The sequence below is a fragment of the Solea solea genome, chromosome 18, assembly GCF_958295425.1.
Source record: "Solea solea chromosome 18, fSolSol10.1, whole genome shotgun sequence".
Taxonomy (NCBI): domain Eukaryota; kingdom Metazoa; phylum Chordata; class Actinopteri; order Pleuronectiformes; family Soleidae; genus Solea; species Solea solea.
The window spans coordinates 9,984,729-10,012,651 of record NC_081151.1 but is presented as its reverse complement, the minus strand read 5'-3'; the positions used below and the strand labels follow the sequence as shown (position 1 = coordinate 10,012,651).

Sequence of the window (27,923 nt, the reverse complement as noted above, 5' to 3'; positions counted from 1 at the left end):
ATGAGTAGTCTCCACACGATAGGGAATGACATTTTACAATCCACTCAACATTTACTATCAACAAAATGTAATTGGTTTCTTACAATTGTGCCAGTTCCTTGTGGTGCGTGGGCGCTGTCCACTAGGAATGCGTGAACGTTAGTGACATGCATGACAGTGTGTATTTAATAACTGCCAGGCCTGTTTTTAAAAAACCAAACAGACCAGCATCCCTTTGTAACGACTGAAGAATGTGTGTACGTTAGATAGGAGTAGGGAATGAGGGGATGTATTCATTGCTGCACTGCACCATACAACAGGAAGTCATTGCTCCATTAGGTGGTTCTCCATGTTGTCATGGAATGTTAACACGTTACAAAGCGACGCTGGAAGAGCAGGCTTTTCTCAGATCCTCTGCAAGTCCGGGCTTGTGAGGGACATTTCATAACAATGAGACCTAAGTGACAATGACATGATTATAAAGAATGCTAATTTGATTCATTGACTTTCGTTGAATCGGTTCATGACCGTGGGTGTGGTAGTACTTGTGATTTTTTTGGGTGATTTTTGGGCATCCCTCCAGGGACCGGTTTCATTGACCACGTGTGTGCTTTATAACCTTTGGCCAAACAGAATCAAGAAATGTCACAAAGGATGCAGATTGTTCTCTGAAGAGACTTATCCCTCTTTGCTGTCTGGTGTCTGTATTCTGGTGCATTAAACAGGAAATGCAAACTGGGCAATTCTCTGGGGACCTAATGAGAGAGGGTCCCAAGACCTGGCTGATTATGACAGTCCAAATCAACAACCTGCTTCATTTATCTGATCGGATCAAAAGTAGAATGCATTGATACCCTGATTTCAAATTCTCCAAAATCATTTCAGCGTGTCAACATTTGAATCATGAAGCACTCATATGCTGTATGGCTTGAAAAAGATAATATAGCATAGAAAGAAATGAGTGGTTGTCAACTTATTGCTATCATTGCGCACCATGGCTAGTCTAGTGTTGTGCTAATTGAAACAGCAGATATGGGCTTCATCTTAAACCTGGCACAGAGTGACTTCACCTCATGTGCGTGCAGGTCCATCTCCTCTGCAGAGGCTCGTTTACTTCACCATATTCACCATTTAACATGTGATACTTGAGTAAAGGTACAAATATGTTACCAGAAAATGACTTTGGTAGAAGTTGAAGTCACTTTTTTTATAATATTACTTAAGTAAAAGTCTTAAAGTATATGACATTTACTGCACTTAAGTATCAAAAGTCAGTTTCTAATATAAAATGTATTTAAGTTTTAGGAGTTAGGATTGAGCCATGGTGGCTCAGTGGTAGGGCGTTGTAATGTAACTAAGTATGAGTACTTACACTGCCAGTTAAATAGCAATGCACCAGATAGAGGGGCACCTGCAAGATAGCTTATTTGATTTTCACCCCCACACATTAACACACCTTTTGCACCTTGCACCTCAACTATGTATATGCTTTAGATCCTTTAAATAAGGTCCTGTGAAATGTTTCTTGGGAGGTGAGGGTAACAGGGTCACTTCTGCATGGAGCCCTAAAGTCCCATGAAACACTCTCTGTATTGGCCTAATTTTGAGAAATCATTTGTTACATTTTTGCCAGAGAAATCACACTTTATTCAACTACTGCTTAGGCCAAATAAGACTCCCGGTGAACTTTCATGTATTAAATTCTGAGTTCCATTGAGTCTCCATTATTGTTGAAAATCACAGTGATCATTGCCAAACATACTGTAATTATCCCTGAAGTCTTCTGAATGCACAGACACACTAATGAAAGAAAGTTGCACCAAACCATCTGACTTGAGATCATACGCAAAACAACAAAGCGGTTACCTATGCTATGCTGTTCTGTGTGTCACACCTGGTTATTATATGTGCTTATATCTGTAATTATGGTTTGTTTTTTTCTGTGTGAGCACAGGTGAGAGGGTCAGAAGGTTGCTAATTATATTTTTACCTCAACTCCATTTAAGACTTATATAAAGGATATTTTTTAAAGTTAATATTCAACATAAAAATGACTAGATCGATATTCTTTTATGAATAGCAAATGTCTTTTATTGATTAGCGCACACTTTCTTCCCTGTAAAATTCAATATTTTATTTGTATTTACTTATTTATTTATGTATTTTAAATCAATTTGTTTTTCAAATAACTTAAACTGAAAAATTGCACTAAAGCTGTTCCAACTTTCATGCTGCAGCATGAAAGTTGCTCAACCATGGCCTTTGAGGCATAATTGTTTATCTGCGTAGAATAAAAAGTCAATGATTTATGATTTTTTTTTTTTTTTTTTTGACAAAGTATAATGATTTCATTGTCGCGCAACGACACGTGAACATTTCAATGTCCCAGACTCTGTTTCATATTCGGCGGTGTTAATCTTACCTTATTATAATAATTATTTACCATTGTTGTACATTTGTGTGAATTTCAAAGCAATTTGACCCAAACCTTAAATACTTTACTTTATGGCAGTTAAAAACACTGTTGTGAGAGCCCCCATTCTCACAGACAGTGGTTTATCACCTTTCTGTTCTCTCATCTGCAGTAATAAGTAGTGTAAGATGATACCGTGTGTTAACTGTTGACCCGGGCAGACTGTATATAAGTGTTTCAGTGAACAACAGTGTGTGTATACATGCGTGATTGCATAAGATGAGGTAATAACTTCCTTCATTTCCTCCTTGAGTCTTGACTTACTATGAGAAATGTGTGTCTACCATATATATATATTTTTTTTTACATAATTATTATAATAATAATAATCTGATCACTCACTGAAGATTGAATTTATACTATAACAGTTACAGTTATAAGAGAGTAGAAATATAATTTGATGTCCTTAAATCCAGCAGTAACATCCTGCTTAGTACGTCAGTGCATCTTAACCGTATAGAAACTAAAAATACTACACTATGAAGGCATGGAAATGTGGATGTGTTTTGTGTGTATCATTGATGACTGAGTTTACACATGCTACCTGCATGACCCCTGAGTGCTTGCCGGTGCAGCGTGACCCCAGACATGGGTGACCGCACGCAACTTTATCCTGTCTGTTACATCTTTTTCCGGGGCCTTCTTTTTTTTCTTTTTTTTTCTGGGAGTGAGGGTTTGTCTCCTTGTGTGCATGTGTTTGTGTCGATGATGGACAGAAACACACTTACACACACACACAGAGAGACAGAACTCTTGTCTGTCTGAAACCCGAGGAGAGAGAGGAGCCCAGGTTGAACAAAAGCCTCTGTTTAATTTTCTTTTTTTTTCTGTTGTCTTTGGTTGTTCCTTCATATTTTCAGCACCCTGCAATCACGGCATCTTGTTAGCTTTGGATTCAGGTTAGACTTGTTGTGGGAGACGACGACTCCCTCCCTTCCTGCCTCCTTCTCCTCCGTCCCCCCCCCCCCATCTTTCTGTCTCTTCTACACCTCCTCCTCTTCCTCAAATCTTGTCTACCCTTCCATTCACACTTGCCTTGATTTGCGTTTTCTTTTAAATGGGTGATAAACTCCATTTATCTTGAGGGCATGACTCTCTCTCTCGCTCCCTACCTCCTCTTTTCATTCTGTCCTTCCCTCTCTCCTCCACTCCCCTTCTCCCCCCTCCTTTGCACTGGCAGGTGAATTGTCTTTCAGTAGAGGCTACAGTCATAAGACAGCAGGTGCATGTGTGTTGGATCTGAGTCAAAAAGAATGATTATGTGGACTAAAATAACCTAGACTTATGGAGAGGGAACATCATTTCAATCGCTGTGTTCCCATTTACATGTTATTTATGACTTGGCTTTTTAAATAGAAGCACCCAAAAGCTTTTAGCAGTATTAGCACTGCACCAATTTCAGCACAACAAAGTTTTAATTCTGCGATTCTTTCGTGCATTTCATTAATCGTTGACGTCAAAATAAGATGACATGTGCACATATCTACTTTATTCCTCTCCATCTAAACTCAACATTAAGTCACTCTCCTCATGATTTTCCTTTTTTTTTTACTTGATTCTAGGTATTCAGGAAATGTGCCAATTACATTTTGCGATACTTGTTTGTCATGTTATCGATAAAAGATGAGATAATCGCACATTGCTGCATTTGATATCATTAGATCATAGATTAATAGAATAGAATAGATCTTTATTGTCATTGCAATGAGGTGAGGTTTCGTAGCTCGTTCTCTTTCGTCAATGCTCAGAACAGTTGGACAAAGTTATATATAACTGACAGATAAAAGAAAAGACGATTGTTTTTTTAACACAATATGAATGTTTTTTTTTTTACTCTTCATATTGTTGCCAACTTTTATTATCTATTCAGTTTTTTTTAATTAAAGCTTGTGTCACTGTATTTTTTGCCTTACCCTAACCTTACCTACCACAACTAAATGTTTAACCTTTCACTAAATCATAAACTAATCCTAATTCTTGCCCTAACCTGTGCACAATTCATATATTAGCCCTAAACCTAACCCCTTCCTGGTTAAGTATATATATCAAACTAGTAAAACAATCTTGTTGTGTTGAACAAGTTTGAACTAATAACCTAAGAAAATTATTACTAACACTCCAACACTATTACCAACTTATTGGTATGAAATTAATACATTTTATTTCTCAATCGATTACTTTTTTAAAGGCTATAATTAACAACCATATCAAATTAAGCAAGCAATTACAATTTCAAAAAAGTTCCAGTTTAGTAGTCGGTTAAATAACTTTACTTTTTCTTCTCTCAGCTTGAAGGTCACACCATTCGCCTATTTCAGTTTGCATGGTTTATAGTTGGATTAAGAGAATGAAACTCAGACCGATAACGTAATCTTTTCGCTTCTGAAAAAGTGCAAAAACAGATAAATTTATCACCACGGCAACAGATTCTGGCCTCGAAAATGGCAAAGGTTTTGCACGTGTGCGTCACCCTTCCGTGTTCCCTGCGTGCGATGTGGGGCGCACCCTGCTGTGGCCCATGAGCAGGACACGCTGTCATTGTTCCAGAGGATTGAGGAGAAAAGGAGTGTGTGGTTCCTCTAATTCTTCGACGAGCCAAGACTTGTAGAGTGAAACTGGGCGCGAGATGAAGAAAGGAAAAGGGAGGGCGGGAGAGAGAGAACGAGAGAAATAGATTACAGGGAAGTATCACAGGTGAACATGGAAAAATTGGTTCAACTTTGCAGGGTCCTTATCAATGTAAACGTTTTTTTTCTCTAAAGGAAACAACAATAAATAAAAATAGCAATTGAAAAGTTGTGGATGTGATAGAGAGAATGTTCAGCGATAAATCGCTATGAACAAGACATGAGATTAAAGATTAAAGAAAACCGTGTACATCAATACAAAACAAATAATCCAAAATAAAATAAAGAAACTGTATTGTAAAAAAGAAGGAATGTGTACACACAGGGCATGGCTGTGGGAAAAAAAGAGTTTCTGTCAGAGGGTTTCTTTACTGGAGTCAGGGTGAGGTGGTCTGAACATGTTCCCTGCTTTATTTGGGAAGATGAGGCAACAGTCCCTGGAAATCTCTCCTCCTCCACTATCCCACGGGAATATCACCACTCATCCATAGAGGAAGAGGGACAGAGAACGATGCTGGGTGGATGAGGAGGAGAAGAAGGAGGAGGAGGAGGAGGGAAGGAACAGAGAGGGGTGATGGGAGAGTGGAAGAGACAGATGTTTATCATTAGGCAAAGGGGGAAAAAAATGAAAAGCAGTAATTGATCAAACCTGCACACACTTCTGATCATTTCCGTCATTTCCCACGAGCTTTGCCTTTAGTTTCCACTTGACTTTGACCCGGACGTGAACGTCCATGTTAAAAAATCACGCGTCCACTTTTGACTCATAACAAACAATTGTAACACGAGGAAGACTTTGTCATCCAATTGCGTCAGTGTCACCATCTGTGAAAGATAAATTGCTACAATGTCAGCCGGGCTGTATCACATCTCTTGACGGAGAATATGAGCTGCAGTGTATCTGCTGTGAACTCACACCCCCTGCGTGTTGTGTTACTGCCTGCGGGAAAATATAACCAAACTATCAGCCTCGATAATCTCTCCAGGGCATTGAGGGCTTCAGGCTTTAGGATGTGGGGAGCAAACCTGGCTCATTCTCATTTTGGCAGTAAAATGAATGTGTGATGTGATGTGCGGAGCTTGGTACAACGGGGACGGGAATTGCTTTGAAGCAAAACTTTAGGCAAAGGTGAATAAACTGACGGTGTTTTCAGTCCATAGACACGTGAATAATCCATCAGTGTGTAATTATCTGAAAAATAGGTTGCTGTACACGGAAGTTAATTGCAGTTAATACACCAATTCTATTAAAAACGTACCCAATGTTGTCTTTCCAACTTTTGCACAAGCAAAACAATCTCATATGAAACCACAGCTTTGCTTAGAATAAAGAGACTGGAAACAGTTTAAGTTAGTGCCAACTCACAGGAAATACTCCAACATGCACTAAAACTAACTAGCAGTTTACCATTTTCTAGTATAAACTAAGCTTACCATGACTCCTGGTGGTGACCTTGGCAAGAACGTTGTCACATTTTTAGACCAACTGGACCATTATTGTATTAAATGTTATGTGTTTAACTATGTTGATGTGCTGTGCACAGGTCAACCTACACTGATTATGTCCATTTCAAAGTCTTTAAGTGGCTGCAGGTGAGAGCTCGCTCGTCTAAGCACTGCAGAATGAAACCTGATATGGAGATGAGCCCGGTGTCTGCTCTCTGTTTGGGTGGGACCACAATCTGCGGCTTAGACACTACAAGTGTGTGTGTATGCATGTGCATGTGTCTGTGTATGTATATATATATATATATATATATATATATACATATATATGTATGTATATATAAATATATATATATATACATATATACATATATATATATATATATATATATTTAACCAGGAACTGGTTAGGTTTAGGGCTAATATTTGAATTTAATTGAATTTAATTGAATTTAATTAAATTTAATTTACTTGTTTTTATATCTTAATATCTTCATTCTTTTTTTTGTTATGTGCCCACCAGTGACACTTGATCCGAGGCTTGAAACTGCAATACTAATTCCGCACTTTAGACCCACTCGTAGGGGGACTGGACCTCATTTCGAGAATGTAAACAGTGTCCGCCATCTTTGCAAACAATTACGCTAACAGGACCAAGTGTCACTGGTGGGCACGTAACAAAGAAAAGAATGAAGATATTTATCAACTTAGGGGGAAACTGAGGTTGGGAAGCACAATTTTTCAAAAATACTACTCCTATTCTAGTAATACAAAGCTAAATGCAAATCGGTGAAGTATTCCTTTAAGGTTGAGGATGATGCTTTTGTTAGCCTGTCCAAATGAATGGAAATCAATGCAGTGTCCCAAGAAGAGACTTTTTGTGAAAGTGAGGACATTTTGGCTGGTCCTCACACCTTAACAGGGCTATTTATGGGTTATGACTTGGTTTTAAGGTTAGGGTAAGTATTAGGATTAGGTTATATTTTAGTGAAGGGTTAAGGTTAAGCATTTAGTCGTGATAGGTACGGTTATGATGTGTTCTCACTAAGATACAAGTTTGTGTGTGTGTTCTTTGTGAGGACATTTTGGCTGGTGTTGACATTCTGTCACCCCTCAAAAGTACTTTCTTTTATGGTTAGGGTTATAATTGAGTTTAGGTTGGGGTTAGGCATTTAGTTGTGATGGTTAAGGTTAGAGTAAGGGGATTCACACACATCTGTGTGTGTGTGTGAATCCAAACAGCTTCCTAACCTGCCATGTCGTGACATTTTTGACCCATCGGGTTCCTTCGTGTGCCGTGTTTTGCTACAGTATTTGTGTAAAATGTAAACTTAAGTCTCACAGCTCTAATATTACCATTCAGCAATTATCTGTAATGTCAGACTAGTGCTACTTTCAGCTGGTAAATTGAAATTGTAACAATGCCGCTGCCGCCGCTTCTGCTTCAGATCTCGATGATCCTGTTTGTTGGCAGACGTTTCCGTATGTGTGGCATTTCTTTGATAATGTGTTAGACAACACGGCAGAGCGGCGAGAACTGAAATGTTATACAGATATGTGGTTTGTGTATCGGGCAAGATTATCACCAATCTGTATCAACCTCTCAGTTTTTTTTTGTGCGACTGTTACCTCCTTTGAAGAGGTTTCATTTGTGGAAAAGTTTGCATTGATTGTGGACGTGTGTGTGTGTGTCCGTCCACAGTATGTCCGCTATACGCAGTGTACAGAAGTGCATGCTACAGAAGCTGCTGTCTTAGCACCTCATTGGTCTGTGTTCATACCAGTGCTCCCAAAACAAAACACATAGTCTGAGACAGAAGTGAAAGAGGACTTAGTGTATGCAAACACGCCACAGATTATCAGCAGACTAAACAAACGCTTCTTCGCCGAATGCTTGGAAAGAACCTACGTGCCTGTCTTACTGTCGAAACAACACTAACGTGCTGTGCTTTGGAAGGACAGTGTGAATTGATGCAGAGGTAATGTCAAGATAATGAAAGTACACAGCCTGAGGAGTGTCCTCTCTGAGTTGTTCAGAAAGACTTTTCAGGTCATTTCTCAGTGGGCCAGTTCAGATGCATTACAGGCCCAAGAATGAAAGAGAAATATGCATACACAGATACATATGAGAAGTGAAGTGCTTTAGAATCTTGATTTGCTTGTTACATTTAGGATGGTTTACTGGCAGTAAATGAATATACCGTTTGTATAAGCCTGTAATTTTTTATTTTTTATTTAAATATCTTTAAAATAAGAGTTTTATCACCATCTTGTGCTGTCGTATTTATGTTTCTATCGGGCGCTTCATGTTTTGAAGTGTAACCATATCATGCAAATTCAATCCTTTCTGGCACGCGAAGGCCACCGTAGTTCTGTAGTTCCCATAATCCCGTAGAGTTTTAGTAAGATAGTTAAATTGCTCTGTTTGCACTGAATGGGACTACATGTACATCTCATTGTATTTGAAGAATGACAAAAAAGACTGTTTTTGCAGAGTAAAGTATTTGGTGACTTGAAAAAGCTTTTGTTGTGACGAAAAATGAACTCCCTGACAGTAGAGATGTTCTTGTATTTCCATAATTTACACAACGGCTCTCAGTTGAAGACAAACACTAATAAGGTCTTTGCCTTCTTTGTACTATTTGATCTGGATGATGATGCAGGAAACTACTTTGCGACACGACAGTTACCCTCAAGCGGGGTTTCAGAGAAATGTAGTTCTACTGAGCATTAAAATCCTTTGCAGTTACCTCTGCCCCAGGCGGCATGAGGTGTTCTGACCTTTGGCGGCCAACGTGCAAATTCCAAACTGATGAAACTCTAAAGTGGCTGCAGAGCTCCAAAACTCTTCCCTCCTGTCAGATCCCCAGTTAAAACCCCTACCATATCCTTTTATACTGACACTGCCATATCCTTTCATACTGACACCAGCTCCTATTTTACCCTTTCTTCTCCTGTTCTTACACACCACCACCCCCAACCCCCACCTCACAGCCCTCCCCCGAGTCCTGATTCCCTGACTCGGGGCAGTGTGGAGTTTCTGGGAGTGGCTGGCGCTTGGCTGATGGGTGGAATAGTGGAGAGGAGTGGGGCTGATGGGGTGGGCGGTGGTGGGGAAGAGATTGTGTCCAGACTTTTGGAGCCTCTCTAGTCCAGGCCAAACAAAGTGACAGCACCATTCTGTTAAAGGGTTCTCCCCATTCACCTTGGTATCACAGGTAGGAGGAGGTCAAAGCACCTGGCCGAGGATAGCAAACACTCAACATTGACAGAGTTTAGAGGTCAACACAGCATTTAGAAACAAATGTCTCCAGATTCACATTATTTATAGGCCTTTATACTGTATATATCAGCACATCACTGACGGAAAAAATTGGTATGATTCAGGCTGTCAACAGTCATGCAAGTGACATGTATGGCTAACTGACCTTTTAGCTTTTTCCTTCATCTAACAAACCTATAGATTTATGGCTTATTACCGTCACTCTGCAGGAGATTTGCATGCGTATGTGTCAAAGGCTTCTGCATGATAAAAAAAAACGCTGTCAGTGCTCATCGTGCAGCTTAAAAAAAAAGACTGTGCGAGGGATGTTTCAACAGCAAGCGCACAGGATCATTTTCTTCAACAATAATTGATGTTCAGGGTGCCTGGAGGAAGTTCCCATGTCAAGTAAAAATTTAAATTCCAGGTGTTCCTCGCTGCTGGGAATGTAGAGAATATTAGATTTGACATTAGAGCATTGGTGGTGTCATAGATCCTGATGTCCAGTGTTATGTGTGGGCCAGCCATGCATAAAAAAATATGCAAGAGGCAAAATATAGACAGATGCTTATTTGATGACGTGATAATAATGTTGGGGAAGCCAATTACTGTCAAGAGAATTTGCATATATCTATTGGCTTGTTGTCTGACTACAGTGGGGTATTTATTGGAAAAGGCGAAGCAGTGCAGCTATAGTAAACATGTCAGGGATTTTACGGTAACAGGTGCACCACTTGCTCCGCAGCGTGAGCGGCAGAGCGACATGCCCGAGGCTCCTGATATCTCTGTCAGCCCTCAGCACACATTCCTCCATGACAAACCAGGCACTGGAGCAGATAGAGAGATTAAAGCGAAGGAGATGGAGAGATATGTGTTGTGAGTGTTAAATGATGTGAGGGATCGGCCACAGGACAAAAGACTTGCCTTCCATTATTGGTTGCTCTCTTCACCTCCGTGACTCTGCAGGATCTACCCTGGTTAAGTCCTGCGTTGAGAACGCCACAGTTGTAGGATGAGACTCGCTGGCAAACCGGTCGTAGAGGGAAAGGGACGAACAGGAAACCCCAGGTGAAAGGAAGAGTTTGTTGGAGACAGGGAAAGAAGAAAGAGAGATACGGAGTGGGAGGAGAGAGGTGATAAGAGAGTGCATTGGTGCGTAGAGCCGGCACTGACGTCTGTTTGTATGTGACCATGCATGGGTGCAGGGCAGGCACACATGAACGTACACACAAGCAGTCACACAACGCACCAGGACACTTGGATCTCGGTTTCCTACTTCATATGTGAGTTTCAAGGCATGAAAGGCTTGTCGCTTGATGTCCATCCATCTTAGCTTGTCAGGTTTCTGTGGAGCCACTGAAATAATCAGACACCTGACCTGGACTTGCCAGGTTGCGAGCTCAACTTCAAATCAAAAATAAGTGTATTGTAGCCACAGGGATTTCTTTTTTTCTTGGTCAAATGTGCTACAACAACAATGGAACAATCACACAATAATTATGACAGGGACAGTCATAGCATATGAATCATAGAATACGAGAGATGAATTTTTGCATCTGCCCTGAAACTGATTATTGGATCTGCCCTAAAACACATGAAAGGAAGAGAATATTCAAATATAGGCAAGACTAGCAATAAAAAAATCTAAAACACACCAGCAACCACAGTACAAAATATCCAGGAGTAAAGTGACATAAATTTAATAAATACCACTTGTCACTTTAATATATCGTATATAACTGACGTTATTTACATTTACATTTGTCACATTTATTAAATCCTGATGTTGCCAGTTTCATTGACAGTAACATCTCCTTCATCTCCTGTTTCCAAACAAAATGTCCTATATTAAATGAATAATACATCGAATGATATCTAAAAGTCATACAAACATATTAAAATCAAATGGCAATCTTGAACTTTACAACTTATCCTTTGACAAAACACAAATAACACGCTTCAAATTTGTCGATATCGATGGTTAAGTTGTCTGCGGTTGCGGTACGTTTTTTTTTTCAGCGTGTGTAGCTGATGTTCAGATGATTCGTGAAGTTAAACTGCAGTGAGAGAGAGAGTGGTGGATAAAAGTGAGAATAAAGGGGCTTCACGTTTTGATGTGTTAATCTTTTCTGCACTAATGAGGGACACACAGAGAACATGTCACAAAGGCTCGGTGAGAGAAGAAACCGGAGACCAAAGGGGTCGTTCTCATGCCACACGAGCCGTTGAAAGTGAGACAGAGGCTCATCCACTGAGCCTCACACACATTTAGCAACTCAGGGGGGTGTTGCTGGGGTTATGGGCACCAAGATTTTTTAGTTTGGAATGTATTTAATGAACAGTACAACCGCGAACATGGCGTTGAGTCATAATCACAAAGTCTTCTTTCTCTTTTGAGTTCGCCCTCAGGACTTATGTGCATGTGTACGTGAGCGTGTGTGAGTGTGTGGGCAGGCTGCACAGCACGCACCCAATGTGTTTCCATGCCATATCCCCTCAGGTTACAGCAGCACACACACACACACAAATGTACAGATAAACAGCCACATAAAATTATACACACACCTTACTCTCTCTCACTCTCTCTCTGTGTGTGTGTGTGTGTGTGTGTCTCTCCCAGTGTGTGGGAGGCAGATAATGTCAATTACTGACATGAGGACCACGTCTCATTGCTCCCAGTAGAATAAGCACTGAGCGTTATAAGGAAGCGCGCGTTTCACCGGTAAGTGATAGTGAAAGTTAGCGCTTCACCTCATAATCACAATACATGTGTGTTGTACATTGTGTAAATGAGTTCGTTCCATAACCTGTTTGGCTGAAATAAAATCCCACCTGTACGTTATTACTAGAGCTGCAATCGATTCATCCGTCGATTATTTTTCTCGATTAATCGTTTGGTTCAGAAAACCTTAAAAAATGTTGACCGGTGTCCGTCAAACCTGGAAATGATGATGTTCTCAAATGTCTTGTTTTCTCCACAAACCAAAATGATTCACTTTTAATGAGTTATTTATTATCCAGAGCAAAGAAATTAAGAAAATGCTCACATTTAAGAAGCTTAAACAATCAGAAATTGTTTTATAAAATTAAAAAAAAACTTCCAACCGATTATCAAAATAGTTTTTAATTAATTTAGTTAATAATCGATGAATCGATTAATTGTTTCAGCGCTAGTTATTACATTTAATTGTAATTCCTTTTTAGGAAAGTATTAAATAGTGTATAGTTCAATCAGCCACACTTGCAGAAGTATATCAAACACATAAACAAACCTTATTTTATACAATAAGTAAGTCTGATTCAGTGTCATGAAGGAAAGTGTCAGATACTTTACTAAGTGCAGAATCCAATTGCTTTTTTTTTTTTAAACCTCACATAACAGTGTGTGTTAAAGAGTAATGACATCTGATCAGATGAAAAATATAAATAAGAGTGTACAAGTGTGTGTAGTGTCACCATTTTTAACTGGATAACAATATTATAATATATAATATATAATATAATATATATATATATATATATATATATATTTATGTATGTAATATATATATAATTAAAAACTCATAAAGTTTTCCACTTAAACTGGGCTTCACTTTTCCTCAGCAGTTTAAACAGCAACATCCAATATCTGCACCCCTGATCCCCTCCAGCATAATGAGACCAAAACCTGTGTATGACATGGAAATGAAGGGGAGAGTGAAAAATGATACTGGAAAACTATTAACATGTTAAAGCTTAGCCCCACACCTCTCCTGCCTTTTTCTCATTCTCATTACCGAACATTTCACACCTCCGGGATCGTCTTTATCCGCCACAATCACGAGATTCAAAGTACTCCTGTCTGGGATTGTCTTGCAAAGTGCTCTCGCTCATACACATGCAAGGCAGTTTCTCTCCAGCATGGGAAGAGTTAATAGTTCTACACCTGTCCTATCAGACACCTGTTTTCTCAGCTCTCCTCAGCCAATCAGAGGAGAGAGGGAAACTGTGCAGGCATGAAATAAATCTGGGCTCCGCTCAGAGGGAATCACAACACTTGACTCACCTGTGTGTCACTGCTCTGCTTGACTAGACTGACGGACGCACCGACAGACCGAGAGAGAAGCGCAGAGGGGAACAGTGAAGAGCTGAAATTAAAAAGGAATCTATTCCAGCTCACTCGGACTGGAGACATGACCAAAGAGACTGAGTAAGTACTGCCAAGGAATATTATCTTTCTTTTTGTGCTCCATTTGGATTTTTATTTTCCTCTTACCTGGCTCAGGTAAATGTTTGGATGTGTGTTTTAAGTTAGATCTCAGTCTGGGGGGACTGGACAACCCCCCCCCCCCTCCCCTTGCTTGCTGCAATGAGACCCCCATGTGAAAGATCCCAGTTTTTAAAAAAGGGGATGTTTTGCAGGGGAAATTGATAGGTATGGGTTTAACACACACACACACACATTTTAGTGGTTCTGTTTCGGCTTGTGTTGTCACTCACCTTGAGGCCACGGAGCACAAAGGGAGACCGGGAAATAAGAATCTCCTCTTGAGGTGTTGGACAGAGACGGAGGGCAATGGCAGCATGTAATGCATTGAATTACATAATGGCGAAACCCAAGACACGAGCCCCCCCCGCCCCCCCCCAGTCTGATCCTGTGTAAAAACATATGCACTTTTACTGGTTTTAGGGAGAAATGGAGAGTGACTAATGGTGTGTTGTTTTTTTTGAGTGTGAGAAGGAGAGACAGGTGCATCTCAGAGCAGGTGTATGAGACAGACATAGATGCAAAAGTTAAAAGGTTAAAATGTGCATTTCCACTCCTGCTGTGTTTGGATGCATCCCTGGGCTCTTCATTAATCCCTGTGAGAAACCCGTGGATTCCTCTTAAGGCTTTTTTTTTTTTTTTTTTCCCCTTCTACCTCTGTCAGCAGATCTAATTAACTGTTTATCCAGAACAAACTCACTGTTTGATCATTAGCTACTTCAAGACAAACTCCGAAAAAAAAAAAAAAGGGAAGTTTCTTGCAGTAGACAGGATATTGACAATCCAAGAGTCTCACCAAACAAATCCAATCCTCACAATCCCTGGCTTTTATTTATTTGCTCGTTTTCAAGTGATATCTAAAACCGGAGCTCCCCACCTGTGGGTTTCTGTTTGTTTAGTAAGAAAATCTCGTCACCTCTTCTGAGATCTATGCAAATAAGGCGCGCTAATACTACACTCAGGAATGTAGTTTACTCTCCCTTCACAATACTGGAAAACACAAAACACTAGGTATGTGTGCGTGAATGTGGGTTGGTGGGTGGCCACTGTCTTTCCTCTCAAGGTTTCTGACACCACTTCTCCTTAGGGATGTTACTCAGCTTTGTGGTTTTGCAATCGAAACCCCAACGGCGCTCGGGGGCAAGTATGTACAGTGCTCCAAGGCTCGGCTGCTGCAGCTCGCTCTTGCATTGTCCACTTGTGTGTGTCAAACAGGCATGAACGTAAAACACTTTCAATAATGGATTTGAATTTCCTATGTCTGTATTCTTCTTTTTTTTATATATATTGCCAAAACATCAGTCTAACCCTCTTTTTCCTCCTCCGTGCAGGACTCTGGGACTGGTTTTTCAGAGCGAGAATTTCAACTACAACCATTACTCCAACTACAACATGGACTCCTGGTCCTACCTGGAGAGTCCCGTCCCTGAGCTGAACCACTCCAAACCCAGACTCCACCCAGGGGATGACCTGGCAGCGTTAACCATGCTTTATGAACAGTGCAAGGTTAGAATTGTTACCAGTGAGAAAACCAGAGTCAATTATACTCCAATCTGGAGAATGAAAACATAAATATCACCTTTTAATTACACTTTTATGTTTTTCCAGAGCCAGAAAGAGCACAAGATTTCCTCCTGCAACCGTGGCAGTAACATCAACAAGATGACAGAAAGGTCTGTTTCAAAGACTCTATCAATGTTGTTACGTGCATTTTCACACAGTGACTGTTAAACGCCCCAAATCTATAAATTATAGGCATAGATCATTAGAAAATAATAATTTCCACTAGGTTTTATTATATATATTCCAGAAATAAAAGTCCTTCCTTTTGTTTCCATCTCATCCCCCGTTATCACGAGATTAAATGTACTAAAGGGAGTCAATAACACTGAAAGAGAAAGGCAGGGCTGTGGGAGGTCATTAACAGGTGTGTGGGTAATCCTAAAGTCAAACACAGTCACAGGAATCATTGTCTGCCTCTCCGGTCCTTCCATCCATCCATCTATCCTCTCTCTATCATTACCTCTGGCTTGCTTCAAGTGTTTCACAACAAGGCGAACAGACGCTTGTTGTCCACCCATTGCTGAGCTCCTTATTCCTACTGCTACTTCCTAGGTGGGTGAGAAATGGCCATTGCTGGGGGCGCAGTGTTGTCCCCGCAAATATTTTGAACAGAGAAACTCAAACACGGAGAAGAAAAAAAGCCGGATTAAGAGACAAATAGTTCCCGCCCAGGCTCAAACCCTTGTCTTTCTCTTCTGCCTCACAGTGGCTGTGTGTGCTGAGGGCCGGTGTGCGTTTACGTTTGCACAGACTGTCTGCAGGCTTCTGTATTATTCATGGTTGATTCGTCACGGTGCACAGAGCCACTGAATCATGCTGACCTCGTAATTAATCACCTTTCTCTTCCCCCCCCCCCCCCCCCCCACGTATCTCCTTGTCCCCCCTTTTGCAGGAATTCGACCAATGAGCTTGCGTCACTGGAGGCGTCCGCCAACGTCATGAAGATCCTCTCCGAGAACGTCCCCAGTCATCCTCAGGATGTGTTGGGATCGAAGCCAAACGTCTCCATGCCCATCGCCGTTCCCACCACCTCAGACACTTACACCACCCTGACCAGTGTGGTGGCCGACACTTATGACAAACAGGAGCTCAACATCATCTTCGACTCACTGCTGCAGAAGTGGCCGGAGACGGGCGCTTTCCCCGACCCCAGCAATGAGGTAACTTTTATGCCTTTATATTGGAAAGCTGAGCCCTGACTCCTGTGCATCTTTGGATCCCTCCGCCCCCCCACACTTTCTGTTAATAACAACATATCTTTGTGTGAATGTCAGACTCTCCCCTACAGTGATCCCTTCCCCGAGGACACATCCAGCCCCGTCTATTCGGGCTCGTACACCGGCTCTCCCGCGGATAGGTATAGGAACGAGTTCCAGTTCTCCCTGGGAGCTCCTCTAGCCTCCGCTTACAAGTCCAGTGAGCTGCCCATGGTCTACCTGAACAAGGGCCAGTTCTACCCCATCACTCTGCAGGGAGTGGACAGCAGCGCTTGCCTCACTGCCAACAAAGTCAAAGTGAGTCATAGTCCCGTACGAGCTATTCTCCAGAGGTTGTGTTTTTTTGGGTTTTGCTGCATAATACATTACGTAAGAAAAATAATTTTTCGCAGTCTCACAAATACAAAAAATACTTTGCATACTACCAAGCCAAGCCTTCCTATTTATTTGTGCCACCCTTGGAGCCAGCTCCCCTGTGACTAATTCCCCACAGACACCCAGCACACTGGGGTGGTTCCATTAAAATTACCGTGTCCTGCCCTGTGTAATTTATTCGTACAGTGGTATAAAGAGGCCAGAGTGCAGCGGAGCTCAGCTCGAGCTCACAGTGGAACAAAAGAGGAGCGGACAAGGAAGGGGGTGAAGGTGTGGTGTGGTTAAAGGGTTAGCAGAGGCGACAACCGTTTTCTTTGTCAAGTGAATCAGAGGATAAGAAAACACACAAACACACGGCAGCTCATGGCAAATAAGTGATGACAACGTGAAGAGAAAAGGGGGATTTGGAGTGATGAATGAAGCGCGGTCGGGCGAAGAAGTGCACGTTCAGTCAAATGAATGTACGACTAATTCTCTGCTTTTTCCCGTCCTCCGCAGACTGTCGTGATGGCTGTGTTCGAGAATGACAAGAGCCCAGAGATGCAGCTGCGCTTTTGGAATCACTGGCACGCGCGGCAACCCACCGTCAAGCAGCGGGTCATCGACATCGGTATGTTTTTCTCACGTGTGCCTATCCATGAGATATCTGAGTAGAATCCCCAAGAATAAAATGCATTAAAAAAAAAGATTTTAAACATGTTTTTGTTTTTTTTTTGTCTTTTACAGCAGACTACAAAGAAGTGTTCAGTGGCATTAGTGACATAGAAGAGGTGGCTTTCAACGCACTCTCCTTTGTATGGAATCCCAGTGAAGAAGCCAAGGTAAATACACCTTCTTCCCGTCACACAAATGAGTGAAGGGCAGTTCTCTGAAGAGAGGAGGAAAAGGTAGAAAAGGGAGTGAGGAGTGGCTGAGGAGGGAGGGGAGTAATCCTGGATACGTGTTTAGCCACAAGGCTCCTTTCACCACCGTGGGCAAGGGCCACAATGGCTTATGCAAGCTTTGCTGCATCCCAAAGTGGGGCCAACATTTCCCTAATATTTTGCTCTAAACTAAACATGTAGAAGTGTCTTTTTCTAGACAGAAAGAACAGCAAGACAGCTCTTTTTTTTTTTATATCCAGAGCTTTAAAAACACGCCATCCCATTGTGAATGCCACATTTGTTTTCACTGGCATTCGTCTCTGCAAACCTGTCATTATGACATTATGTGTTGCAACACACCGGGTGTCACGGCTCGGAAATCCTAATGGCATCCTGACTCCATTCTTCCCTCTTTTTTATTCTTAAGGTGTACATTGGCATCAACTCTCTGAGCACAGACTTCTCAGCCCAGAAGGGAGTGAAAGGTCTGCCTCTGAACCTGCAAATCGACACGTACGACTTCAGCTCGGGCACCAACCAGCTCATCCACAGAGCCGCCTGTCAGGTCAAGATCTTCTGTGATAAGGTGCGTTGCCGGCTTCAGTTTAATACACATTTCAATTTGTCGTCCTTTTTTTAGTCAAAGTCATTGTTGTTAACCATGTTCGTGCGTTGTCTCCAGGGTGCTGAGAGGAAGATGCGTGACGAGGAGAGGAAAAGGAGCAAGAGGAGGGGAAAGAACATGAATGAGCTGAACGGTGAGTGTTGTCAATGAAAGCTTGTTTTCAATAAAAGAAATCCATCTTTTATCCATCCAATTCTAATATTGGCCCTCCTCTGCTTTTGCTTTTTTTTTTCCCCCTCAGCCAAGTCTTTAGTGAGCAGCTCCATGGGCAGTGACTGTACCTTCTTCCAGAGTCTGGACGACCACATAACCCAGCCCGTCCTCTTCATCCCAGAAACACACCTCTCCAGTTTACAGCGCATGGTAGGAGCCCCTCTCACTTCAAGTTCATTACTCCTGGCGTCTCTCTTCCCCCGCCCCCCCCTTCCCTCCGTGTTCCTGCAGGCAACAGGACAGGCACGAGAGAGTTGGAGGCGGGGGGGAGGGAAAGAAACTGTGGGAAAGTATGTAGTGGGCTGGGAAAGAGGTGGAGGGGACGGTGTCAGTGAAAGTGATGTGAAGAGCCCCGTCTTACTAATTGGAGTCGAAACCAGGCACCAGTGCAAGCCGCTACAGCTACAGACACTGAGATTAAGCCATAGGGGCTCACACGAAAACACACACACACCTGGTGCAGCGGCACGCTGACACCTGACGTTCAGTATGCACCACCCTCATGTCCTCAGCTTCTCTCATACACACACGCACACTTGCAATAATAGAGGGGAGTGTGCTGTTCAGACAGGCCAATGTTCCCACAGTATAGGTGTAGAGGGATGTCTGCATGGGAGACATTAAATGATTAAACAATCGTTGAACTTATTTGACTATAATGGGTGGAACAGAGAGAAGGACACGCTGAAAAGTCCTACATTGCCCAACAGCCTGCACTTTGACGAAGGCGGAAAAAAAGTCTTTGATTGTCCGGTCTGATAAAGCACGGGACGGTCCTATCTCTCTCCATCAGTGTCCATTCTTACGTGGGTCTGTTGTGGTTATGGGAAACGCCGTCTCACAATAACATTCCATTTGTGAAGGCGCTATGCGCAGATAATTCTCGGAAAGTGGGGACATTAAGCAATGTCATCATCCGTGGGGTTGTGTCTAATCAGATCTCCTCTTCTCTGTCTCTCCAGGCCGCTCCCATGGACGAGACCGAGAGGTAAGCATGAGTCTGCAATTCTTTCTGTCGCAAGTTATTCGTTTGTTGCTACGTAGGAGCTCATCCTCTAACATTGAACATTCACGTTGTGCTTCCAGGAGTTCAATGAAGAGGTTGTACCCTGACAGAGACCAGAACAGCTCCCCGCCAAGCAAGCAAGCCCGCAGAGAAGATCCACAGAGAGGTAGCTAGAGAATTTCAAACGCCCAGTTGACAACAATCACTAATGAGCCAATAAATGTTTTACTAACTTTTTATTCCCTCTCCTGTTAGTTCTCTTGTATGTGAGGACAAGCGCTGAGGAAGTGTTCGACGCGCTCATGCTCAGCTCGCCCACGGTGTCGGGCCTAAGAGAAGCCGTAAGTGTCATTTTCACCACTTCATATACTCTCTGCATTTCAGACGTTCACTGTACGTCGCTATCTCTCATGTGTATCGTCTGTCTTTCAGCGGCGGGTCATGCTAACTGTCGTCTTGTGTTCCCTCCTCAGATTTCACAAAAGTATTGCGTGCAAAAAGACACCATTGGGAAAATCTACAAGAAATGCAAGAGAGGGTGAGTGTTTTTGTTTTGTTTTTTTTGACACGAAATGCACGTGAAATGTAACACAAAGTGACACACGTTGGTGCGACAAACAGTCACCTCGCACACAAAGTTCAGAATGGTTCATTAATAATAATAATAATAATAATAATGGAAAAACACACAAAAGGGTTGTTTTTTTTGGCTTCAGACAAAGTTTTATTAAAGCACACATTTCGACACGGACAATGTGCATAAATTCAGGGCTTAGGTTGTGTTTTTAATCTCATCCTCCTTTAAGGAAGCTGACGTTGACAAACCGGGTGGGTAGGTTGCTTGGCTTGGCTCGGGCCTGATGGAATTTGTTAATTGCGGCTCCTCCAAAAATAAAGAAAGGTGACTGGAGGAGGAAGAAAACATGTCTTAAGATCGGCAGATGAGTCACGGGGCGATCACTGTTACTTACGTGTCTTCATAACACTCGTTTCATTGGGCCATCAGAGGGTTTTATGATGTCGACAGACGAGTCAGGTTTGGGGCCAGTAGCTGTATGTCGTCGCCAATGAGCTGTCACTGACTGACAGGTGAGCCAACCACTGACAAAGGTCAGACGAGTTCAGACGCTTAAAACCCCAAACCCAAAGTGCCAGTGCGATCCAGTGCTTTCGGATTTCGTTTTCTCAAAGGTGTCAGAGAAAAGACCGCTTGTGAGATAAGTCTCGTTATTGTCAGCAGGCGTCTCGAGAATCCCACCTCTCATTTTCGTACAAGTGTAAACACCTTGAGGTGATTCTTCTGCCGCTCGCCTGGAGCTATCGCTGCACCGGGAGCAGCTAAGCTAACAGGTTGGGTTGCATTCCCCTTGCAGTTCCCTCCCTCCTCTCTTTGGCTCTTGTCTTTAATCAGTCCCATCCCTGCAGGCAGAATGCGTGCAGTTAGTTCAGACATTAAAGACCGTACAGGTTAGTGTTAGTGCTGGGAAGGAGGAGGAGGAGGAGGAGGAGGAGGAGGAGGAGAGTGACCTGATTTACTGCTTGTACTGATGCCGGAGATATTCTCTGAGAAGCTTCCTTTCAAAAAAAGAAATGACTGATCGCTGACAGGAAACCTGGTGAATTGTCACACCAGAGACATCACATTTGCATGTAGAGTTTTTACAGAAACACAAACAGGTTGTCCAACTTCCTGTGCACCACTAATATATGTGCTTTTCTTCAGGATCTTTGTCAACATGGACGACAACATCATCCAACACTACACCAACCAGTCGGCCTTCCTCATTGAGATGTCCGAGGTCGTCGCCGGTCAGTTCCAGGTCACCCTCGTTGAAGTATGAGAGCGAGTCGGCCACTCGCTCGATTGAAGGATGAACAGACAAAAAAAAAAGGGGGGGGGGGGGGGGGCGAAACACAGCTGCCAGTTTAAAACCATACTCTTTAAGCACTGCCCAATCAGAGACAATGAAAGCTGTGATCTGACCCCCCCCCCCCCCAAAAAAAAAACCAAAGACAGAAGTGGATCAAGGAGAGGATTTCAGATAAAAATGTCAAACCGTTTCTTGATTTTTTTTTTATTTTTTGTTTTTTGTAAATACCACCTGCCCCACTTCTTTTTAATTTTTTTTATTATTATTATTTGAATTTAATATTGTAATGTAAGAGCATTTATGATGAACACCCTGTACATATATAATGTAAATAGATTTTAATATGACAGTGTTTTATGAACTAGCCATATGCATTTTGAAATCCATTTTTTTTTTTCTTCCAAACATTGCTATGTATTTCAATTTCCTTTTATTTTTTTATTTTACAGACCCCTGCGCGTTATTGTCGGCGCAGTGTATTTTCAGCATGTTCACAGGTGGCTCTTCCTGCTGCTTTCAGTGTACTCGTCATTTCTTCTGCAAGAGCCAACGGTGCATTTACTCACCCCCGACATCCTGCTCACAATGTTTTTTCACTGCCAAAAGTATCTTCCTCTTTAGGCTCCTGTTAGTTTCATGACTACAATAGCTCGATGCCGGCTTGCATTCAGAAAAGTCACACATTTCTACCCATAAAACCACACAAGAGTTAGTGTTGACCGACATTTAGCCCAACGCTGTGGGCATTTCCTGAGCGGTTTAGACCCCTAAAACCCCCCCCGAGGCCCGCCAGAGGACTTTCATAGTATGTGTGTGTTTGTGTGTTAAAGTAGTAGGATTTTTTTTAATTTTTTTTTCTCCTTGTACGTTACGCATCATTTCAAAGCGAACATGTATCCCTGTAATATTTCATTGTTATCCCATGGCAATTCTGGTTGTATTAAGTCAAATCTTGCCCCCTCCCCACCCCTTTTTTTTAATGAAAATAAAAAAAAAAAAGCACAGTAGCCTCTGTGGACTCTCGAGTTTTTCCATTTATTATGTGTGACAGTCTGATTGAAAAGTTGACCATGCACTCCGCGGCGGCCTGGATGATTCATAAATGAAACAAACGGATGATAATGATGAGCGAGGCCTCCAGAGTGCGCCCGTGTGCGCACGCAATTAAAATGAGCCTTCTGAAGTGAAGTGCATATTGGAAATTGCTCTGTCGCTACGGCAATGAGAGCATCCCTACTGTGTGTCTGTCTGTCCATCCATTTTCCTATACCGCTTTATCCTTTAGCGTGTACATACGTCACAAACTGACCATGTGCATGTTGACATGTCTTTTACACACAATGCTATGTATTTGAAAATCTACCATTCACTGCTCTGCCAGGATGAAATTTAAATGATAACGATGAGATCCCTCCTGTGTATGAGTGTGTGACTTTATTAGGCTTTATAAGTTTTTTGAGGATTAAGACCTGGTTTTAGGGTCAGGGTTAGGGTTAGACATTTAGTTGTAATGGTAAGGGTTAGGGGCAGGAAATCTATGAGTGTCCTCACCAAAAATAAATGCATGTGTGTGTGTGTGTACCTGGTATTCCATATGTTGTGGGGACCTAAATCTGTTCACACAGTCACATTATGGGGAGAGAAATCCAGTCCCCATAATGTAAATGAGTACATTTTAAGGTGATGAAATGTTTCAAAGTTGGGTTTAGTTGAGATTAGGGTCAGAGTTAGGATTAGGGCAGTAGTAGTTATGGTTAAGGTTAGAATAATAAGTATTCAGGATATGAATGTTAGTCAAAACAATGTCCATAATGTGCATGTGTGTGCGCGTGCAATTACAATTAGCCTTTTGTGGTGAAGTGCCTATTGGATCTGCTCTCTTTACAGCATTAAAGAGAATTGTCTCTCTCTCTCTTTCTCTCTCATATGCAGAATCATATGTCGACACACTCATGTTTTGGTTCTGCATGCCCCAAAATAGGCAGCACATGCACAGCAAAGTGTTGGCATATACAGAAAAGCTTGTCGCTTCTTCTCCCTATTTGGTTCTGCTGACATGAGGCACTCAGTCCTGGATATAACACAGACCTCCCTCTGCAAGTCAACGAGAGACGCACAGGCACGCACACAGTGAGACAGAGAAGCAGGCAGCAAGGAGAGAAAAGGGCAGAGACGCAGGCACAAACACAAGACAGAGACGTCGAGACAGAGAAAATGAGATGGCAGAGATAGATGAGGAGACCGCTGAAGTGCAGCTAGAAGAGGAGGAGGAGGAAGAGGAGGAAAGAGCCAGAAAAATGGAGACGTGTTTGCACCATTTGCTCCCAGAGTGAAGAGAGAGAGAGAGAGAGAAAAAACAACACGTTAACCATTCAGACAGGAGCAGAGACGCGGCCACAGATCTGCAGTGAGAAACACACAAGCCCTCATTAATGGTAAGTAGTTTGAGTGGGCATATAAATGAGTGTGTGTGTGAGAGAGAGAGAAAGTGTGGAGCCTATTCATACTCTTCAATATGTTCATCATTCAGCCAATTCACAGCCAGCCTCTCCAGTGCTGCACCCCCTGCAGATGCTGCTCATTCCTGCCATTTCTGCACTGACACACGCAAACCCTGAGAAGTCTTTGCATTTACAATATATCACCGCCCCCATGACAATGGACCTGACAGGTGTGGCGCTTGATATCGATCCAAGTGAAGTGAGGAAAGCGCAGAGCGAGTTGTGGTGGCAGTTGTTCACCTGCCGCGTTACTTGCATTTCAGCCGTGGCTCCCATGTCCTTGTGTCATCCCATCATGTCAATAAAACCATGTCATTTACTCCATCAGGGACGTCTATGATGAGAACATCTGGACATGTATGTCTTCTCTAATTTATCATATATACATAATATAAGTATATATATATATATATATATTGTGTGTCTGCAGTGACATTTTCACTCATATGAGCTGGATCCTACATTTCCAACCTCGATATGTCGCACACAGGTAGTGGGTCTTCCACTTGTTCCCCCTCCACACGCGACACTGACTCTCTCTGGCAATACAGAAGCCACAAACGTCATTTTATAACTCATTTTGAATTCCTCCAAGGTCGTATGTGGCCATCGCTCCTGAGGCAGAAGCAGACATCAGTATGCCATCCTGCTTTTGGGCACAAGGGGAGTATGAGAAGGGGATACACACACACACACACACACCTTATTGTGTCAAGACGTTATCGTATCCTAGCAACAGAGAGCAGCATCGAGATTTCAGGCTTTTTCTGTCCTGCACTGGAGCAGAGTCGAGGCAGAGGCTCCTTCTCCAGCTGTTTGGATGCAGTGTCTCTGCTCCACTCGACACCTCCGTTTGTCTCCATGTCTCCATCACTTCAGTGTGACGTGCTTCTCCTCTCCACCCATTTTTGAGTCTTTTTTTTTCTGTTTGTTTTCTATTTCACTATTAGACACCCAGACTGAATCGTCTTCAGCTACAGGAGGCAGGAGAGATTCAGCGAACAGGTAATGATGAACTTTTCTAAGCCTTGAATTCTTCTTATCTTTGTAATTTATTTATTTATTTTGCTGTTGCTAATATTTGATATGTGCATGTTTTCAGGACATTTGAGGCTCCTCTGCTTGCTTGCAGACAGTTGAATCAGCAGCGTCTCCCTCAGACAATCGTGACTGGACCTTTCTTCAATGTGAGAAACAAAGGAAGATATTTTTTCTCATCGTCACAGTTGCATTGTCTATTTTTCCTTTGGCATAAATCGACACTATTCTGAGAGCGACGACTGACAAGGAATGCACATTGAGCACAGGTACTGTTTTGTTGAGAGTTAAAAAAACAAAAAAACAACCAGGGCTGTGATGCACACTCCAGCCTCCATGGTGATGGGGATTGTGTTCTCCCCTTTGGGACTGGTCCTTGTCTTCACTGCCGCCATCACTCCTCAGTGGAGGGAGGGACAGACGCGACTGGGCACGACAGGGTTGGGGTCACTTCTGCGGCCAGGCGTCAAAAGTCAAAGGATGGGGGTGAAGTCAGTGGAGGCTCTGCTGTTAGTGCGCTCCGATGGACTTTGGGAGAGCTGCCTGCAAGTGGAGCACTCTGAGCTCAAACAGTGCTGGTCTGTGTCAGGTCCGTACCAGAGAGACCCGCGGGTTCGTCAAGCCCAAGGTTTGATCCTGACCTCCTTGTTCCTGTGCGGCACCGGTATTGTGCTGGCCTGTATTGGGGTCCGATGCTGGACGGATCTTCCCCTGAGAGGTGTCGCAGCAACAGGTGGCCTCCTGGTGGTGCTGTCCGGACTGCTGAGCTTGACTGCCCTCGGGGTGTACACGCACAACCTTGAAAGACTGGGGATGGCGGGTCCAAGCCACGGCGGCATCCATGGCCACAGGTTCCCGCACCTCAGCCTGCATCCAGCCGGCTCGCTGTACTTCGGGTGGCTGGGTTCATGTTTACAGGTGCTGGGCGGTGGCGCCCTGCTGTTTAGCTTCAAAAAACCAAAATGCCTGACCTGCCCGTCCTGCCCGGACCTACCCGTCTGTCTCGCGTGTCCTTCATGTCGACGGATAACCAACAAGCGGGACACGGATATATACGATGTCACTTACTAGAGACTTTACGTAACAATGTAGACGTGGTCTTCTGGTTGGAAAAGTGAAGCCCAGGGTGTAGGAGGTCACCACCAGGGGGCGACTCTATGAAACGCTATGTCTATGAGAAAATGTGCCCACTTTTCAAATGATTTTGTAAAAATGATGAGCCCATCTGTGCATCTTCTCACGCTTTACCCTCCAGAGGGGGGTCGCAGGGTGGGGGGCGAAAGGCTAAGAACACCCTGGACGGATCGCCGGTCCGTCACAGGGCCAAACAACCATCCACTCCCACACTCACACCTATGGTCAATTAAGAGTGTGCAATTTGCCTAACCCCCAAATCTGCATGTTTTTGGACTGTGGGAGGAAACCAGAGAAAATTGGATGATGAAGAACGTCACACAAATAAGAGCATGCCAGTTGGCAGCTAGTTATGTCCAACAGGTGCCTGCGTGAAGGTGAAGTCTGTGAATTTCAACCGCAATTAGTTCCGCAACCAGAAGACGACGTCCGTTGTTTTATAAAGTCTACGATACATGAAAAACCTTGTATACAACAAGATGCACAAATGTAGACATGCTCCTGAAGTCGCTCCCCCATGACTCAGCTAATCAATCTGCCACTTAATGAAATTAGTCAACTAAAAATGACGGTGAGCCCCAGAACGTCACCTGATCGATGGAATTTATGTCAAGTATGAACACGACGGAAGGAATTGTCTCTTGACACGGACAGAAGCATCATTTGGGAGCGTGAAAAATCCAAAGTGATGAATCACGGAGCACAAAGACTTTTTAATAGATTCACTCAGATCGCCGTGGTTTGACAGGAGTTCAAGTTCAAGCTGCCTTCAAGTCCAACGTGTGGTGAATGAAACGTGATCTCTCTGTGCTGCCTTTTTTTTTTCTCATTTGTAGCCATGCCTTTGCACTGTTAGCGAGAGACACGGCGGCGTTGTTTGTATTTTCCGAGCAAAACTGTGAAGCGTGACTTTGTGTTCATGCGGCGAGTGACGAAGCGCAAGGGTAGCAGTTGTTTACATCATGTTAGGGCTTCAAATGGATTAAGGAGCTAGTTTTACATTTCAATAAGCAGATGATGTTGTAAAAATAAAAAATGTTGTGAATGTATACTTGTGAGGTTCATGGTTCTCTATATTTCGGCATTCCTAGATAGTGTTCGCCAAAAATGATGTGCAGTCTGCTTTCTAATATTTTGTATTCAGATCAGCGCATCTCTTCAGTCACGGTAAATGTTTGTATGATAAGTACGTCACACTTTATTACACGAGTCGTTTTATTTGTGGGTGACTCTGTCTGTTCTTATACTGTTTTAGTGTGTTCACGTGTGGTGGTGTGTTCTGCATTCAATAAAATACCTTAAAAAAAAAATATACCACTGGGTTGCAGGTGTTCATGTTTGATTGAATGACAAGTGTGTGAGTGTGTGTGAGTGATGGTGGATCCTCAGAGCTGATTGGTCCAGTATAAGAGGCCTGATCGCAACAGCTGCCGTGACTTCTCTTGAACCGACATGTTGCACTAGACCCTTTCGTAGTAGACAAA

The 27,923-nt window shown here is 42.8% G+C and overlaps 2 protein-coding genes and 1 long non-coding RNA gene across 3 annotated transcripts; 2 read left to right on the top strand and 1 right to left on the bottom strand.

Annotated features, from left to right (window-relative positions):
• Positions 1 to 4,751: 4,751 nt before the first annotated feature.
• On the bottom strand, positions 4,752 to 6,666 carry LOC131445123 (uncharacterized). Its single transcript, XR_009233808.1, has 3 exons — positions 6,514 to 6,666; positions 5,739 to 5,904; positions 4,752 to 5,593 (listed from the first exon to the last, which is right to left on the bottom strand). It is a non-coding gene; the product is annotated as an uncharacterized LOC131445123 (long non-coding RNA).
• Positions 6,667 to 13,805: 7,139 nt separating this feature from the next.
• On the top strand, positions 13,806 to 21,889 carry grhl3 (grainyhead-like transcription factor 3). Its single transcript, XM_058615962.1, has 15 exons — positions 13,806 to 13,976; positions 15,365 to 15,539; positions 15,642 to 15,706; positions 16,489 to 16,756; positions 16,871 to 17,110; positions 17,687 to 17,798; positions 17,915 to 18,009; positions 18,479 to 18,637; positions 18,734 to 18,809; positions 18,918 to 19,039; positions 19,852 to 19,877; positions 19,976 to 20,061; positions 20,151 to 20,236; positions 20,369 to 20,433; positions 21,619 to 21,889. The coding sequence occupies exons 1-15, from the start codon at positions 13,960 to 13,962 to the stop codon at positions 21,734 to 21,736; spliced, it is 1,710 nt and encodes a 569-aa protein (XP_058471945.1). The 5' UTR covers positions 13,806 to 13,959; the 3' UTR covers positions 21,737 to 21,889.
• Positions 21,890 to 23,833: 1,944 nt separating this feature from the next.
• cldn23l (claudin 23-like) lies at positions 23,834 to 27,740 on the top strand. Its single transcript, XM_058615975.1, has 3 exons — positions 23,834 to 24,201; positions 25,218 to 25,272; positions 25,370 to 27,740. The coding sequence occupies exon 3, from the start codon at positions 25,624 to 25,626 to the stop codon at positions 26,374 to 26,376; it is 753 nt and encodes a 250-aa protein (XP_058471958.1). The 5' UTR covers positions 23,834 to 24,201; positions 25,218 to 25,272; positions 25,370 to 25,623; the 3' UTR covers positions 26,377 to 27,740.
• The last annotated feature ends 183 nt before the right edge of the window (positions 27,741 to 27,923 follow it).